This window comes from Macrosteles quadrilineatus, unplaced genomic scaffold, assembly GCF_028750875.1.
Source record: "Macrosteles quadrilineatus isolate MER2022 unplaced genomic scaffold, UCM_ALF_1.0 Scaffold_2__2_contigs__length_208266976, whole genome shotgun sequence".
NCBI lineage: Eukaryota > Metazoa > Arthropoda > Insecta > Hemiptera > Cicadellidae > Macrosteles > Macrosteles quadrilineatus.
The window spans coordinates 70,723,161-70,740,476 of record NW_026542595.1 but is presented as its reverse complement, the minus strand read 5'-3'; the positions used below and the strand labels follow the sequence as shown (position 1 = coordinate 70,740,476).

Below are 17,316 nucleotides of genomic sequence, written 5' to 3'. Positions count from 1 at the left end.
GAGTGTGGGAACTGTTTATGACGATTAGATTAAGGTATCTGCAATCTTAAAATTCTATGGGAAGAGAGGGAAACAGGTCTGCGACGTAAGAAGAGGTGAAGGAAGTAGTAAGGTGAGCAGTGTGGAGTTAGGGAACTGGAAACCGTTTGTAGCAGTTAGATTAATGTATCCGCAATGATAAAATGCTATGAGGAGGGATGGAAGCATTCCCACGACATAGAAAACGGAGAAAGAAGTAGTAAAGGCTAGCAGTGCGGAGTGTGGGCAATATTTGTGGCAATTTGATTAACTTTTCTAAAATACTAAAATGCTATGGAAAGTGATGAAAACAGGTCCACGATGTAGGAAGTGGCTTATATAGGTAGTAATAAAGTATGAACATATTTTGAGAACCGTCTGTGGCATTTAGAATAATGTATCTTCAATCCTAAAATACTATGAGAAGGGAAGGAAACAGGCCCCACGACGTAGGAATTGGTGAAGGAAGTAGTAAAGGCTGGCAGTGCAGATTGAGTGAACCGTTGGGCAGTTAGATAAATGTATCTAATACTTAAAATGCTATGAGAAGGGAAGGAAACAGGTCTATGACGTAGGAAATGGTGAAGGAAGTAGTAAGGCTAGCAGTGCAGAGTGTGGGAACTGTCTTTGGCAATTACATTAATGTATCTGCAAACCTAAAATGCTATGGGAAGAGAGGGAAACAGGTCCACGACGTAGGGGGTGGTAAAGGAAGTAGTAAAGGTGGGCAGTGCGGAGTGTTGAGTGTGGGAATGGATTAATGTATCTGCAATGCTAAAATGCTATGGGATGAGACTGGTTAAAATGATTATGAAGCACGAATCGTTACATATTTCGATACGTATTCAATAGTTTACAATATAAATTTACAACTAAGTTGACAAAAGCGACGATGACGAACGAATTTTATTCCTTACAGAGTAAAAATGCTACTTTAGACCCGCACCGCATGCATCAATGACGACTGTTTTTACTGCAGTATGACAAAAACAATATAATATGAACCCTTGATGACTCCGCTCAATTTTGTGGATGCATCTGCGAACGCCACCTAGTTTTTTAATAATAATTAATTGTTTTTAACATGTACACAGTAACAATTTATAGTACATTGCTCCCACAGTGATTGCTCCATTGCAGCCTTGCAATCTAACTGTTTATTCTAAACACCTTGGATTGAAAGATGACTGGCTTTTCTATTCAAATTTACTTCTTCTCCCTCTCCTTCTCCTACTTAAATTTCTGCAATTCAAAACCTAACCTCAACCTCGCTCTCAGCTCTCATTCACAAACACACACATTCTCTATTGTCTAATCTCAACTCAATCTCAATCTCACTATTTCCATTATTTCGTGAATTGTCGTCGATCGTTGTATCTATTAATTATTGTCAATAACTACCAAATATATAATTCGAAAATGAGTGACAGTAAAAATGATAAAGACAAACCTAAATCTGACTTGAGTTTGTTAGAAGAAGATGACGAATTTGAAGAATTTCCCGCTGAAAGTATGTACATTTTTAGTATGCCTAGCTCTCATTCTTTTATCACCTTCAAATTCAATTCAATACACAATTAACTCGTGTTGATTGTGTAAAATAGAAACGTTATTTAAAAACCACGAATTCAATGATATAGGCCTAGTTCAATCTGCAGTAGGCCTATTTTTTATTTTTAGTATTTTAGCCAATTTCCATAAACCTAGGTATAGGTATAGTGAAGTAGCTGTGTGTATCTTAGCTATTATCGTAGGTGGCACAGTAAGACCTAGGCCCGGGACCGATTTCCGTTTTCATGTTTTTTTACGTCCCCAGAAGCCAAGAACACCATCCGTTCAAAATGTTATAGGTATATAAGTATAAATAGGCCTACAGGGTGATTTTAAAGTCCCTTTCCACCTATTTTTTTAACAGTATAAGTCAGAGTACCTATTTAAACTTCACACATTTTTGTTTGATAGGTTACTTATTTAACATCTAATTATCTTGTTTTTCATGGGTTCATTGACTCACCACCTACTCCAATGGGGGACGGTCCTCGAGGAGTAAGCCAAGATTTTTATATATAAGCATCTAGGTTGACATGCAAATTAAATTAAAGATCTCTGTTAACTTATTATTATAGAATGCAATACCACAAGCCGGACTTGAAATAGACAACCAAGTCAAAAATGGCATCCATTCAAAGATGTCTTTTATCTGTCATTTTAAATCTTCAAACGGCTGCCATTTTTTAATCATTTGTTTTTTTTATCTCAAATTTGCAGCAATGTAATTTACTAAGTTAATAAACACCTTTAATTTTATGTGCATATCGACCTATGCTTAGGCCTATGTCCCACGACGCGATGCGCAGAGCGTCAAACGGCGGTGAAAATGCGTGGGCTGGAGCGCCTGTGCTTAGTAGCTCTATACGCAAGACCTGTCCCACGACGCACAACGCGGCTCGACGGCGTTACGTCATCTGGGGGCCGCAGTGGATAGTGTAGGCCTACAAGATAGAGACCTCCGTGCTACACTGTATTTGTATTGAAAGAAAGTATAAATATGCAAGAGCGACTTGCTGTCTCTTTAAGATTTCTTGACACTGGGGACAGCTATGTTAGTCTGTCATTTTTGTTCAGACAAACTGTTTCAAGATGTATCGATGAAGTTTGCACTGTGTTAAAGCCGGGCTTACATGATACCAGGTGAGACAATTGTCGCAAATCAAACCAAATCTCTTTATTGTCTTTAGCTCTACAAAAGCAATTGACATTGTCAAATAGCATCTTATCGTTAAAGCATTAAACATAGTCATGGAATAAATAACTGGAACCTTGATCTTAAATGATTTAAAAACATATCTAAAACCTCCAAGGACAAGAACTTATCTACAGAGTAAAAAGATTTTAATTTTAACCATGAATCAAGATCATTGAATTTTAATTTTTTTATAGGAATCATTACTGCAGAAGGAGGCAATTTATTAAAAAATTGTAGGCCTACCCCATACTAAGATATTTGTGTGTAAGTGTAAGTATTCTAAGTGGTAAGTTGAGATGGTGGCTATTTCTTGTGTAATGTGCATGTATGTGAAATCGGATGCTATACTCAGGGTGTCCACCTACCGGGAAAACCGGGAAATATGCGTGATTTTTTTGAACCGGGAATAATAATACAGTATAATACAGAATAATACAGTAATACTGGTCTATATTTTCTTTTACATCTAAAAACAATTTAAAATGTATAAAGATGGAAGGGTTAGGATATTTAAGGCCTTAAAATCAGCTTTGCAATTTCTTTGGAACCTCTTGTGGGCATGCATCTCATTCAGTCATGTCATGGGCTCAGGAGGAACTCAGGAAAAGATGGTTTAGGCTTCAGCTCCACAGGGTAAGTAAGCTCACCCTCTTCTCCCCTTCCCAGACGGTCGCCTCCAATGCTCTACGTTTAGACAGGAGGCAACTCAGACAGATCACAGGAATGGTCACTGGCCTTGGCTTCCTGAAATTGCACCTGCATCGCTTGAGGATCCATAATGGAGACACTGCGTGTAGAAAATTACTCTACGACTGCAGAGCTCTGAACGAGGTAAGGGACAGTACTCTTGGAGCAATGACAAGGGGCAGACACCTTCCTCAGGAGGAGCTCATAGATAGGATGCTGAAGTTCATTAAGCAAATCAGGTTTGACAGACTCTGAAGTAACATGTGAGGAGCGCAAAAAGCCCATCAGTGGCTGACGTGCAACAGGACAAGGTCCGCCCCTAGAGAATCAATCAATCAATCTGCTTTTCAATATTCCCTGGGATTTGTTCCTATAATGCACCTAACTGCTTTCCTTTGCCATTTGAAAACGGTTTTGAGTCCTACAGAGTTACCCCATAAGAGAACACCATATTGTAGGTGAGAATGGTAAATGCCTAAACAATTTAGAGTAATTTGTTCACTTGCAATGTTCTTTAATTTATTAAACGTAAATAGAGTTCAAGCCAATTTACTACATAAAAAGTTTAATGCTCACTCCAATTCAGCTTCTGATCAATATGGATTCCTAGCAATTATACTTCTTTATTGTCATTAGAATTTATTTTAATGTTAAAATGAATTTCTTCTGTTTTTGAGTTATTAATCCTTAATTAAATTCCTCGAAACCACTCTTCAGCCAACTTTAACACCTCATCCCATTCTTCAAGTGCTTTGTTCAGATTTTGACCACTTGTGAGGAATCTAGTATCATCAGCATAAAGAATGGTTTTACAGGGAACAAAACAAGGCAAATCATTAATAAAAACAATAAAAAGTAGAGGCCCAAGGACTGATCCTTGAGGTATGCCAATTTAGATTTTTAACATATTAGATCTTGAATTATTTATCTGCACCAGCTGGAAACGGTTCGCTAAATATGAGCTTAACGACTTAAATGATTTTTCAACTATTCCATAAGAAGCCAATTGTTTAATAAGAATTTCATGAGCGACTGAGTCAAAAGCTTTATAGCCAAATCAATTAATGTTGCAGACATATTAATTTTACCATCACAACCGTTAAAAATATCTGTGATCATGAAAGAATTGGGATTATAGATATCAGTCTGTAATTATTTGGATCAGTTTTTTCCCCTTTTTTTTTAAGATTGGTATTTTAACTGATATTTTAAGACATTCTGGAAAATTTTCTTGTTCAATCATCATATTATATAGAATGGCAAGACAACTGACTGGCATGAAATTATTGGCTTTGTGTAAACACTTCTGGCAGATTGCCTTGCTAACTGCCCTCACAGTTGCCCCGGAATTCAGTTGTCTACGGGAGTAGATTGAGGACAATGAGCTGCACCCAGAGAGGCCCCCCACCCCTCGAAAACCCAGTTGTCGCGACAATTTGTAAAACTTTGTAAACGGGGTAGACCAATAGCGCTCTCTTGTGTTTTGTCAGTACCGTAGTTCCCTAGTTCACTGTCAAATGCCTAGGCAATTGTTGGCCACGTGTGAACAGGTTCTTGTTCAACTTGACTGGCCTACGACAATTCCACAACCACGTGATGACAATTGTCTCGCCTACTTGCATTGTGTAGAGCCGGCTTAATTGAAGAACATAAAATGAAATAGGTAAAGGTAAACATTGTTCATCAGGTTGCTTTACTTTACAGGTTATAACTCTTACTTTTATGAAAGTTAAAAATTATAAACAATAATGTACGCTTTTAAAATACCTCTAAAATATTATTAATTGATAATGATGATAATGTTTTTTTAATGACTTTTAACAATAACATGTATAAATAAATAGGACTGGCCCAGGGTGGTCCTCCCTCCGACCCGCGCCTTTGATGTTTGACCAACGGGAACGGACCTGCAACCCCGCTCTGCGCCACTCTGGCACGTACCACCACTGGCATACTCTGTCTCAAAACACGAGGCGTGAGACGCCTCACGCTGTGCGCGCCGCGCAATGCGTTGTGGGAAAAGGGTTATGATTTTCTTCTGTCTACTAGCGGGTGCCTTTCTAAGGAGGTAGCGTATAATAGCATTGCAAATTTAATGAATCTTAGAACAGCTGTCATTTTTTACTTGATAGTCCATTTAAAGTCTGAATTGCAGCATTGTTTTAAGTTCAACAAGACCTTTAATTCGATGTACATATGAACCTATGCTTACCTTTAAAATTTTCAACTTCGGCTACTCCTCGTGGGCCATCCCCCATAGGTGAGATATGATCACCATGTACACAAAAAATAGCTTAGCCTAGGCCTACTATTAACAGTAATGATATGCCAACTACTACAGGGTGACAATTAAGTCTTAGGACGACTTTATAACTTAAAATCTTACAAATATATCTCAACCACACTTAGCATATCATTACTGGTAATAGTAAGCTACTTTGTTGTGTCAGATATGACTTATGGGGTATAGCCCGTAGGGAGCAAGTTGAAAATCTTTAAAGTAAGCATAGGTTGATGTGTACATCAAATTAAAGGTCTTGTTGAACTAAATACAATACTGCAAACAGTACCTCAAATGGACAATCGAGTCAAAAATGTCAGCTGTTCAAAGATTCATTGAATTTGAAATGTCTTATGTCTAATTTGAAATGCAATAATTATAGGCTATCTCCTCAGGAGGCCCGCTAGAAGACGGAAAAAAATCATAAACGTAAGCAAATGTCAATATGCACATCAAATTTAAGGTATTTATTAGTAGAATACAATGCAAAAAATTTGAGTCCAAAAGAACAACTGAGTAAAAAATGGCATCTGTTCAAAGATAAAAATGGCTGATTCAAGAAATCTTTAAACGCTGCCATTTTTTAAAAACAAGGTCCGGTTTGCGGCATTGGTTTTAAATAAAAAAGACCTTAAATTTGATGTACATATTAACCTATGCTTACCTTTAAGGTTTTAAACTAACTTAATCCCTATGGGCTGTCCCCTATAGATGCCATCCCATAACCATTTAATGACATGCCAAATTTGGTTGTGATATCTCTTAGCTTTAAAGTTATAAAGTTGTCCTAAGACTTAATTGTCCCTGTATATGCAGCTAGCAAAGTTGCAAAGTTATTTAAATGCTAAGATTAATATTTCTTTTCGTATGCTTAACAGATTGGACAGGGAAAGATGAAGACGATGCTGATATGAATGTTTGGGAAGATAATTGGGATGATGACAATGTGGAAGACGACTTCAATGTTCAGCTGAGGTTAGTCAACATTTGTCAATTAACTGTTAAAAGAGCATAACATCAGATCTTATGCTTAGGATCTATGTTTTGTTAGGTAATGGTCGTTGCAGTATGTGTTGGTCCGTTGAAAGCTTCCAGTAACGATTGAAAGGCCTTTGATTTAATCATGAGAACGTTAGCTGGTGGAATTTTTATGGTTGGGATTTACATTAGCCCTAGGTGATCCTACTAGACAGTAATAAAGTTACTATATCAAAATTCAACACTCATCCTTCACATCAAATTACACTCATGTGTTGGTTGTGCTCGAGGTCCCCCCATAAGACCCAACCTTTACAACATTTTTTAGATCATGCAGTATAAACATACCGTACAATTTATTAAATCACACATTTGTCAAAGAAGTTTAGGTATGAATTGCAACAAATAAAATACTTTGGAGTTGGACCTAAGTTTTTAACTATTTTCCAGGGGAGGCCCTTGGAACCCCCCATTTAAGAGGAGTAATTAAGTACCCCTCCAGACTCCCTCTAAATATTGAAAAGTTAGATTTTTTATAGTCCAATGGTACCGTACTTACTGTCGGGACCACGTAAGTTTGCAGTTGAGGGAGGAGCCTATTTACCATATGGTTTTGGATGAACCAATGAGAACCGTGCGGTGTTGCCAAATCTAATAATACCAGCTGATTTTAAAATATTGCTTAGTATATTTTAATTAGTGTTGTCAATGGGCGATGTGGCAACGTCGCACTAGCCTTGTCTTGTGATTGGCTGCCACCAACTGCAAACTTACGTGGTCCCGACAATAGTGTTATTTTTTATTTGTTGTGTATACTTGAGATATTTTTGACGTGACAGTAGTAGTCCAGGAGCAAACTGCACATATCCAGCTTCCGTGGGATTTTTTGTGAAGGGAATGTGTGACTATGTGGAATCTCTTTATTATATGTCACATGATGGTGTAGTACCGGGTGTTTACCCTCAAATTGCGGGGTTTGGTTTTTATGACGTCTTAAATCCAAGATGGCCGCCATGTGTGACATGTATTCATTAAATTGATAATAACTCTTTCCAGGGCAAAATAATCGAATTTTAATTTATACCATTGAATTCAGCTCAAAAAATCAAACAATTTGGTGTTTTGAATCATTGCTCTATGACCATTGGTTACCGAGATATTGAAGGCGGAAAACACAGAACATTGTCCCCAAGCAAGACCCCACTACACCCATGTTATCCTTATGGGGAAAAAATAAAATTGTATATCTAGCTTATTACTCAGCATATCTTAATAATAATTGGTATGTGGCTTCATTTAGTAGAGATCTACTTGATTATGGCCTAAAATCCCCCATTTTTACATTTCCGTGGCAGCAAACCTGCATACTCACTTCCCATGGTATTCTTATGGTCAATATTTTTGCATGCTTGTCCATGAACATACTTTGAGAAATGATGATGTGTGGCTCCATTTTAATTATTTATTGAAGCATTTGCAATTCGTTGAGTATACAGGTCTGCTGCTACGGGGGTATTGTAGCAATAAAAAAATCTCACAAATGATAGGTATAAAATAAAATAAAATAGACTATAGTTCTGGGTCATATGTAATTTCTTGTGATTTTGTATTAAGAAATTGTATGATTGTTGGTGATACCCAGATAGGTAATGACATATAGAATCGTGTACTACCGGGTGTTTTATCTGAAAGTGTGGCCTAGCTAGTGTTTTTGGCCCGCCGTCTTGGATCCACCATATTTAATATTAATATAGAAATTTTTAAATCTAATGCTGGTGTTGTGACTCACTATTATAAACTAGATGTTTACGCTAATTTCAATTCCGAAAACCGTTTGTAAATATAGTTTTTCGTTTCGAAGATATATTTAAATGAAAGATCCCTCCATACTATTCTTGAGGACGTTTCGTACTTTGATTATTTTTCAGATTATTTTTCTCATATATCCAGTTCTTAGTAATTCGTTCTAGTCTTAAAGTATTCAGTGATGTAAGAGCTTTTATTTAAGCTATCGATCATTAAAATCGGACGAGTTAGAGTTGAGCTATAAACCACAACACAATATTAAATTTAACTTTTTCCAAATCAGTTTTTATTAAAAGATTTATATCTCGGGTTGTTAATACGTCAAAGGGTTAATTCTAGTCTCAAATTACTTAGTAAATGTTTGGTTTATAATTTTATTAATCAGTAAATGAAATCTGACTAATTGAAAATTAATCATGGACCTTTATTTAACATTAATAATTATTTTATTTTGAAATTTGTCTTTGGTTATTGTAAAGCAATTAAAGACATACAGGGCTGGTCATCAGACAACATTTGTTTGGTGTAAGTACAAATTAAATTATGTGTGATGAGGCATATAAGACATATAAGGCATATAAGAGGTTCCACGTCCAAAAATTGTAACACTGATGACCTTGCGAAACGTCCGTAAGAAATGTATGAAGGAGAGTTTTTATTTGAATATCTCTTCCAAACGAAAAAGATATTTAAAAACATATTTCAGCATTGATATCAGCGTGAAAATCTAGTTCATAATGATGTGTCACAACACTAGCATTGCATAAAAAAAGTTATTAATATCCAATATGGCAGATCCAAGATGGCGGCCGAAAACACCAGCTTGGCCACACTTTTAGTCATGTCATTACCTACCTATTGCCAACAATAATACAATTGCTTAATTCAAAGTCCTACAAAATTACATATGCCTCACAACTATAATCTAATTTATTTCATTTCCTAATACCTGTAATTTGTTTATAGCTACAATACCCCCGTAGCAGCAGACCAGTATACTCAACGAATTGCAAATTCTTCAATAAATAATTAAAATGGGGCCACACATTAACATTTCTCAACACGTGTGTTCATAAACAAACATGCAAAACGTTTTCCATAAGAATAACATGGGAAGTGAGTATGCAGGTTTGCTGCCACGGAAATGTAAAAATGGGGGAATTTAGGCCATAATCAAGTAGATCTCTACTAAATGAAGCCACATACCAATTATTATTAAGATATGCTGACTAATAAGCTAGATATACAATTTTATTTTTTCCCCATAAGGATAACATGGGGGTAGTGGGGTCTTGCTTGGGGACAATGTTCTGTGTTTTCCGCCTTCAATATCTCGGTAACCAATGGTCATAGAGCAATGATTCAAAACACCAAATTGTTTGATTTTTTGAGCTGAATTCAATGGTATAAATTAAAATTCGATTATTTTGCCCTGGAAAGAGTTATTATCAATTTAATGAATACATGTCACACATGGCGGCCATCTTGGATTTAAGACGTCATAAAAACCAAACCCCGCAATTTGAGGGTAAACACCCGGTACTACACCATTATGTGACATATAATAAAGAGATTCCACATAGTCACACATTCCCTTCACAAAAAATCCCACGGAAAACAGTTTGCCCCCGACTATAGTGGATATTTTTGAATTCATATTTTCTTCCATAGTTGTCAAACAAACTCTTCACTTGAGTTTGTTTACAAAACAGCTGATTCCTCAATACCAATAGTTTGCAAAACAGCTTTCTTCTTTCTTCTTGATGGCTTTGGATATAATACACTTTTTATTTACTTTGCCCACCTCTTTGCTCACTCTGAATGGCAGCTAAACCAAAAATATAATAGGCCCAGCTTACCAGTGAATGAACATTTTACTACAACAGTGCTACAATAGTTATTTGTGTAACTAGTGTGCAAGGCACTTAGCACTTGCGTTACACATTATATTTTCCCTACAGTTACTATTATAAAGCATATAAATAATTAGTCTTTCAAACACTATACAACACACTTTTATGTTAGATTAAATCCAGCAGATCACAGTCATAGTATCTTTAAGTGTTGCCAACTTATTTTCAAGCGTAGTGCATAATAAAAGCACACTGTTTGGTTGGAATACTGGAATGTGACAAAAAATTAGTGTGCAAAAGTAAGTAAATGCAGCAATTAGCTACTTTGCGTGCTATATTCAGTGCAAGGAAGCCCACTTTGTTAGGTAACTGAAGGAATTTTTTTTTACTCACCGCTCAGTAACAACTGTAGCCATAGACAAACTATAATGTGCAATTTGTGTACAATAGTTATTTGTGTAACTAGTGGTGAAAGTGGCACTTTGCTGCACACGAGAGCAATGTTTACGAATGATGTTTAGGAATGATCTCGAGTGCAGCAAAGGCCTTTTTCACTCGTGTTACACATTATATTTTTCCTACAGTCACTATAAAGCATATAAATAATTAGTCTTTCAAACACTATACAACACGTTTTTAGGTTCAGCTGGCAACACAAATGGTGCCTTAAAGAAAGTAGTACCCGCGGTCCGTATCACTCCGCTATTTTTCCTCGGCAAGAAATGTGCTCCACGTTTTGAGAATATAGTTCCGTATGTTTTTGTAATTTGAAGTGGTTTCCGCGCCTAAAAAAATGCTTTAAAGGTATTTTCTTGTTTATTAAGATCGTAGGAACGTTTTAAAAACGTTTAAAAGAAAAGTCCAGAAAGTTCAGAAATACCGAAACTATAAACACGAAATGACAGGTTAAATCGTAGTTATAATAGTCAATCAGCTGCTCATAGTATTATTATCTTTAAGTGTTGCCAACCTATTTCCAAGCTTACACGGATTACGTGCATAATAGAACCACGCTGTTTTGTGTTGTTTCGTTGGAATCCTGATGTGCGGCAAAGTATAAACCGTACGGCAAAGTATAAACCGTACGGCAAAGTATAAATATGCAGCAATTAGCAGCTTTCTGTACTATAAACAGTACAAGGAAGCCAACTTTGTCGGGTGACTGTAGGAAAAATGTATTTTTCAAACTAGATAAAATTGACATACGAGGCTTGATCTTGATTGTCAAAATTTTCTCTCATTTAAAATAGAGCCAGTTTGGCCCCTAGTTGCACAAATAACTATTGTCTGTCAGTGATGTATAGTTTTTAAACATGTGTTCATTAATTAATTGTTTATGTTTACCAATTTTGTAAATAGAATGGATTGAGTAAAATATTGTTTCTTTTGAGTTGAATCTAATTATTATACAATAAATGGCGACGAGGATGATAGAAATAGGAAATATAAAAAAGTTGAGATCAGATGCAAAAGGGCAAATTTCCAAAGCCTTTAAACTAGTTGTAGAAAATAAATCAACTGATAAAATGACAAGTGCAGAGATAGATGTGAGGTTAGACAGTTTAAGATCGTATTGGAAACAATTTGAAGATGCTCAAACCAAAATTGAACTAGCCACTGAAGATGAAGAACAAGATGATCTAGCCTCGTATAGAAGTGAGACAGAAGAAAAGCTGTCCACACTCATACGTCACCTTCCTCACTTTCTAGATACCTAATTGGATGAAGACGACGCTATCATGATAGGAGGGATGGTGCGGCATATTTAGTGTTAATAGAAGTTCCAAAACGTAAGAAATTATGTCGGACAATGTAGATAAAGAAGTACTATAATAATACTCAAAAATTATTTCATTTCATTCTTATTTAATGTAATCTCCATTATTTTTTTATTACTCCGTATGTCGCTTGGGGTAGCCACAGGTGTGGCGAGGTCACGCGTCTGACAGGACTTTTTACAGACATACATTTAGTTTCTCAGAGTGAATAAGTAAAGAAGCTGAACTATTTATTTTACTTTTACTTAAGCGTCGTAAACGTAGACGAAACAAAAGTATTGGGAAGCAATCCGTTACTAAAAGTAAGACCTTCAGAGAGTAAGACTTTTCAGTTTTTGTATGATGATTTCAGAGATGACGACTAGATGTATTTTGGTTGTTTCCGGGAGTCGAGACGTTCTTTTTATAACCTTTTAGGAAGAATATAAGGCGACTTAACCGTATCGCATAAGAAATTGAATATTTTTTTCAGCTAAGGAGAGGCAAGCACTTACCTTAAAATAAATATTATAATGGTTTTGACTTGATTTAATCATAATATTAATATAATATCAGCAGCAAAACTCAGCGTTGCCCGGGTCAACATAGTATTAACAATAATGGTTATAATTTAGTAATACAGACATTATCTTGAACTTAACTGATTCAAATGGTCAACATCTCAAATGAAAGCCTTTGTTTTGAGGGGTAGTCATATTTTAAGACCAAGACATGTAGAATAACTAAAAATGGAGTTACGGATCATTGATTTTAGATAAGTGTTAAAATAATAATTATTATTGTTGATTCGTGATTCAGTAGCGTGCTTCACGTACGTCGGATCTTAATAATTAATAGCCCAAAATTATAGCCGGCATTTTACTGAATGTTTTTAGACCAAAACATATAGGATATAGGATCATGTAATCAGAACTGGCGAAATACGGCTTATTTAATTGAAGTAAGGATTTTTAAAAAATATGGGATTTATTTTTTTGGTCGAGTAATACAGTAGATACATGAATGATGATGCTTGGTGGAAAATCTGTTCGTGAATACCTTTAATTTAAGACCAAAATTATGAAAATTGGTCAGGTAGAAGAGCCGAACCGACTCGGAAAAGAAAAACAATATTTATTAATATATAGATAATATAATTAATATAATAAAATGTTGAAACAAAAATCAGGACTGAGGCGAGGGCAGAGAGTTGGGGTGCGCTGTTGCCCGCGATGATAACAGCGTATGATAACATGGCCCGCTGGTGACGCAACAGTCGCGTGGGCTCGCGACTAGTAAAGAGGGTGCGCGACTGTTGCGTGCCTTGCCACCGCAGTCGCGTCGCTTAATAAGCTCCATATGATAAAATAGCCCACTGAAAGTGGCCTTTGAGCAGTCACGGTCGTGCGCCACTCGAGTGCCCGCGCATAATAAGGCTCTTAATATTGGGAAAGCTAGTGCTTATTTATCATTTTTGAATTGACGATGTTTTTTGGGCTTGCAATTTTTCATATATAATTTTTTCCAGGGCGGAGTTGGAGAAGCAAAATGCCAAGCCGCAGAAGTAGCTACTAGATTTTGAAATTACTGTTTGATAATCAATATATTTGGTTTCTATAATTCATCCATAATGATCTTATAGTAACGGTTTTTGTGTTTATTGTTTGCCCTTAAGTAATTCTCAGTTTAAAGATAACCATTGTTTGTAATTTTTATTTCTAAGAAATATGTAAAGAAATTTGTATAATAATTTGTTGTGTTATTTTCTTTATTGTTCCCATAGTTTTAAACAAAATACTTTTTCTTCCTGCTTTGTAAAAAGCAATTGTTTCAAAACAACTGATACCCTTTGCTGCTCTGGTTCTACCTCCCTGTACAAAACAGAATTTAAACCCAAAAATACAAAAAGATAAGAACATAACAGTCAGGATGTCTCTAAGTTACATGAAAAAAAGTTCACAATCCTGACTGTACAGTAAATACTGTACATTAACTGGTTAAAGGGTTTATGTTTTGAATACAATGCCAATAACATAACCCTAATACAGGGTGGCGCAGATTGATCGGGTGGTTTTAAACTTGTCAAACTGTCAATTTTAAAGGTATTGGATTGAAACAAAGTCAATTTTATTTTTCAGATTTTATTTTAGTTCCTTAATACATTTAAACAGACCAATGCATCTGCAACTACGCATGCAACTTAACGATTGCAATACAAAAACACCAATAAACAATAACAATGGTATATAAAAATCTCTTGTGTTTACTATTTTGTATTTTTTAAAGTGCAGTCAAACCCCAACAGTCAAAGAAGAAATTTCAAAATTAAGTGCCAAATACTTAAAGAAATTAGAGTACCATCCTAACTACCTTGCTTTAAATTTATTGGACAACAGCAACTATACATACAAAACTTTGTACCAAATATCACAGAAAACGTACTACTATAACCCAGAATGCCAACCGCATGGTAAAAAGCATTAAGCGGTTTGAGAGAGCTTTGCCTGTCAATCCGTAGGCAGCGCCACCAGCGTTGCTATGCTATTGCACTACATCAGAACTTATGTTTAGAAACAAAGTAAAAAAATCTGTTGCTCGAATTCGAGCAATTGCTAAGTATTACATGTATTATTTTAAAATTAATAACAGACATAATTTCTGATGACTTTAAGATATTCGACTCAAAGATTATAGAAATACTCAAGATGTACATAACAGACCGATATAATCAACATTTATTGTTAATAGTGTTTTCTACAAATAGCCTTACTCATAGCCGCATTAGGTTTCCATACACATTATGTGATGGTCCAAAAGCCTAACAGCAAGACTCCCTTCCCCATACGGCCCTGAGCGATAGGGATCATTGAGATTCGCTCTAACCTTTCCTCTCCCCTTCATGGGCAAGTTTTCATTCATTTTCTTTCTTAGTTTTTGTTTGTTTCTTTTTTTAAATTTTAACGCCTTTATGTCTTGCTTTTGACACTTATAATAATCTTATATAAAATTCTCGTGTCACAGTGTTTGTCTGCAAACTCCTCCGGAACGACTTCACCGATTGTTATGAAATTTGGTGTGTAAATTCTGTAGGTATGCGAATCGGACGTAAACTATTTCCCGTTTCGAAATTCTTAAAAGGGCTCCGCCCCAGTGGCTCTGGAGTTTCCCATGTTAACCTTATGAGAAATGGAATTAATGAATCTTAACAGCTGTTTCAATTAAACAAGTTGGTTCTGTTCAATGACGTTCAATAGTGTGACGGTCCCAAAAATTCCCAGACCCATTACATATCAGTTGGGGAGGTTTTGTGTTACACCCTCAGGAAACCCTGTCTTTACCGTCACAGAAGCTTTGCTTTATTTCAAATATAAAAAGAGGGTATTTAATATTGGACTGTTAACCTCCCAGCTTTTTGCGTCAACCAGTTGCCTCACCATGGAATATTCCGTCAGCGTGGCTCAGCGCTGGGTCGGGCCAACGTTCTCGGAAAGTGTAACGCGCATGGCTGGAATTTGCTGATACAGCTCAGCAAGTCACTCGATGAAATCAGTTAATGCGCAGCTATAGTTTGCCTAATGCCTTGATGAATCGTTAGGCAGCAGCACTGTCTGGGGCTTGCACTGACGTCACGCGGCATAGCCGCAACGCGATTGGCTGGTTCCCCTCCACGCCCAACTCTGGGCTACGGGCAGAGCGCACTCAGTTCAGTTAGTCTAAATTCTAAATCCAATTCAATCGGTCATGTAAATTCCGCGTCGCGTCGCCTTTCCCCATAGCCTCCTCGGGAGGCTATGTCCCCCAATAACTTATTTGTGTTGTAAACTAAATTTATAGGATTATACAGCAAGTCGGAAGCTAAACACTTCACTATTGTTTTTATCATAAATTAAGTAAATAAATTATTATTCGTTGTGCATTTTCGTTGTTTCATTCGGCTACCTGTCACATTTGGTGTCAGGTGTGGGGTTAGGTTCAAGAGTCCTAAATTAATTGGCTATTTAATTATTATCGCGCAATCAATTACTTAGTCAGAAATCATAATTTCGTTGTAATTCCCTGTCGCGACTCGCTCAGTCTGTTTCAGTTCTGCTCCCGTCGTTTTACGTGTTTTAATTCGTTTCGCTCCCACTGCGACTGCAATGAGTCGTCGTCGTCTGCAGTTTAAAACTTCGAACTTCAGAGACTTCGATCGACTTCAGCTTCTGGCGTCTGCTCTGTTGCGGAAAGGTTAGATGTGCGTAAAAAGGTCAGGTGAGTTTATAAATTAACTAACTGGCTTGAATAGTTTTATTTGTTTTTCAAAAATATTTAATTGGGAAGCTTACCAAGGCTAAAGTTTTTCTTAAATAGTTAATTTGTTGTGTAATCAAGGGGTGAAATAATTGAAGTTGTTGGCTTAAGTAGGATAGGCCTTACGTTGTTCCTGTGATTACTGTCTGAGCTTAAGTTAACAGTTGACTAGGCTAATTTTTTTGATGGTTTAACCTAGTAGCCTATTCCTGTAAAGTTTAGGCCGTGCCTTGGTGAAGTTTAACTTATTGGGGGAAGGCGGAATAATTAGATTTAATTGGAAAAATTAATTGGAGATAAACTAAGTTAAGTTTTGGTAACTCGTATTAAGTTAGGCTATGAATATTTCAGTTAAGTGTTCAGAGAAGCTGAGGCAATAATTTTGACTTAAGGAATTGTTTTCTATTATAATGACTGACCGTGAACTTAAATTATTTTGATTAATGCCTACCGGTACAGCTAAAATTATAATAAATTAATGTTGGAATATAGCCTTAGCCTAAGGTAAGAGTAAGTTAAAGGAAAGTAGGGAACATTTTAACTAATTATCGTGGAATATGTAATTTTGAAGCTTACTTAAGAACTTTTGAAGTGTATGGTTACTCGTAAAACTAAATTTATTTTAGCTGCGTTCCAATGATGGCCGTCATGTAGGCCTAGCCTACTGTGGCAGGACATGTTCAGATTCTATGTGGTTAGCTTGTTCATTTTAAACTGTTTAAGGTACAGTAACATATTTTGTTATTCGGGACAGCTCATTGGGTCGTTCAGTAAACGCCAGTGACTGTTGAATGTCCTTTGAAGTGGTCAATAAATAGAATTATGAAACAGAATATAATTACTGTTGTCTTTGAATGATTAGCAGTGTAGTCCATGGGAATTATTGATTAAAAAATTATT

The 17,316-nt window shown here is 36.2% G+C and overlaps 1 protein-coding gene across 1 annotated transcript; it reads left to right on the top strand.

The window, feature by feature from the left end:
* The first annotated feature begins 1,266 nt into the window (after nt 1-1,266).
* Nucleotides 1,267-13,876, top strand: LOC128987021 (26S proteasome complex subunit SEM1-like). Its single transcript, XM_054407674.1, has 3 exons — nt 1,267-1,528; nt 6,611-6,707; nt 13,655-13,876. The coding sequence occupies exons 1-3, from the start codon at nt 1,438-1,440 to the stop codon at nt 13,692-13,694; spliced, it is 228 nt and encodes a 75-aa protein (XP_054263649.1). The 5' UTR covers nt 1,267-1,437; the 3' UTR covers nt 13,695-13,876.
* Nucleotides 13,877-17,316: the final 3,440 nt, after the last annotated feature.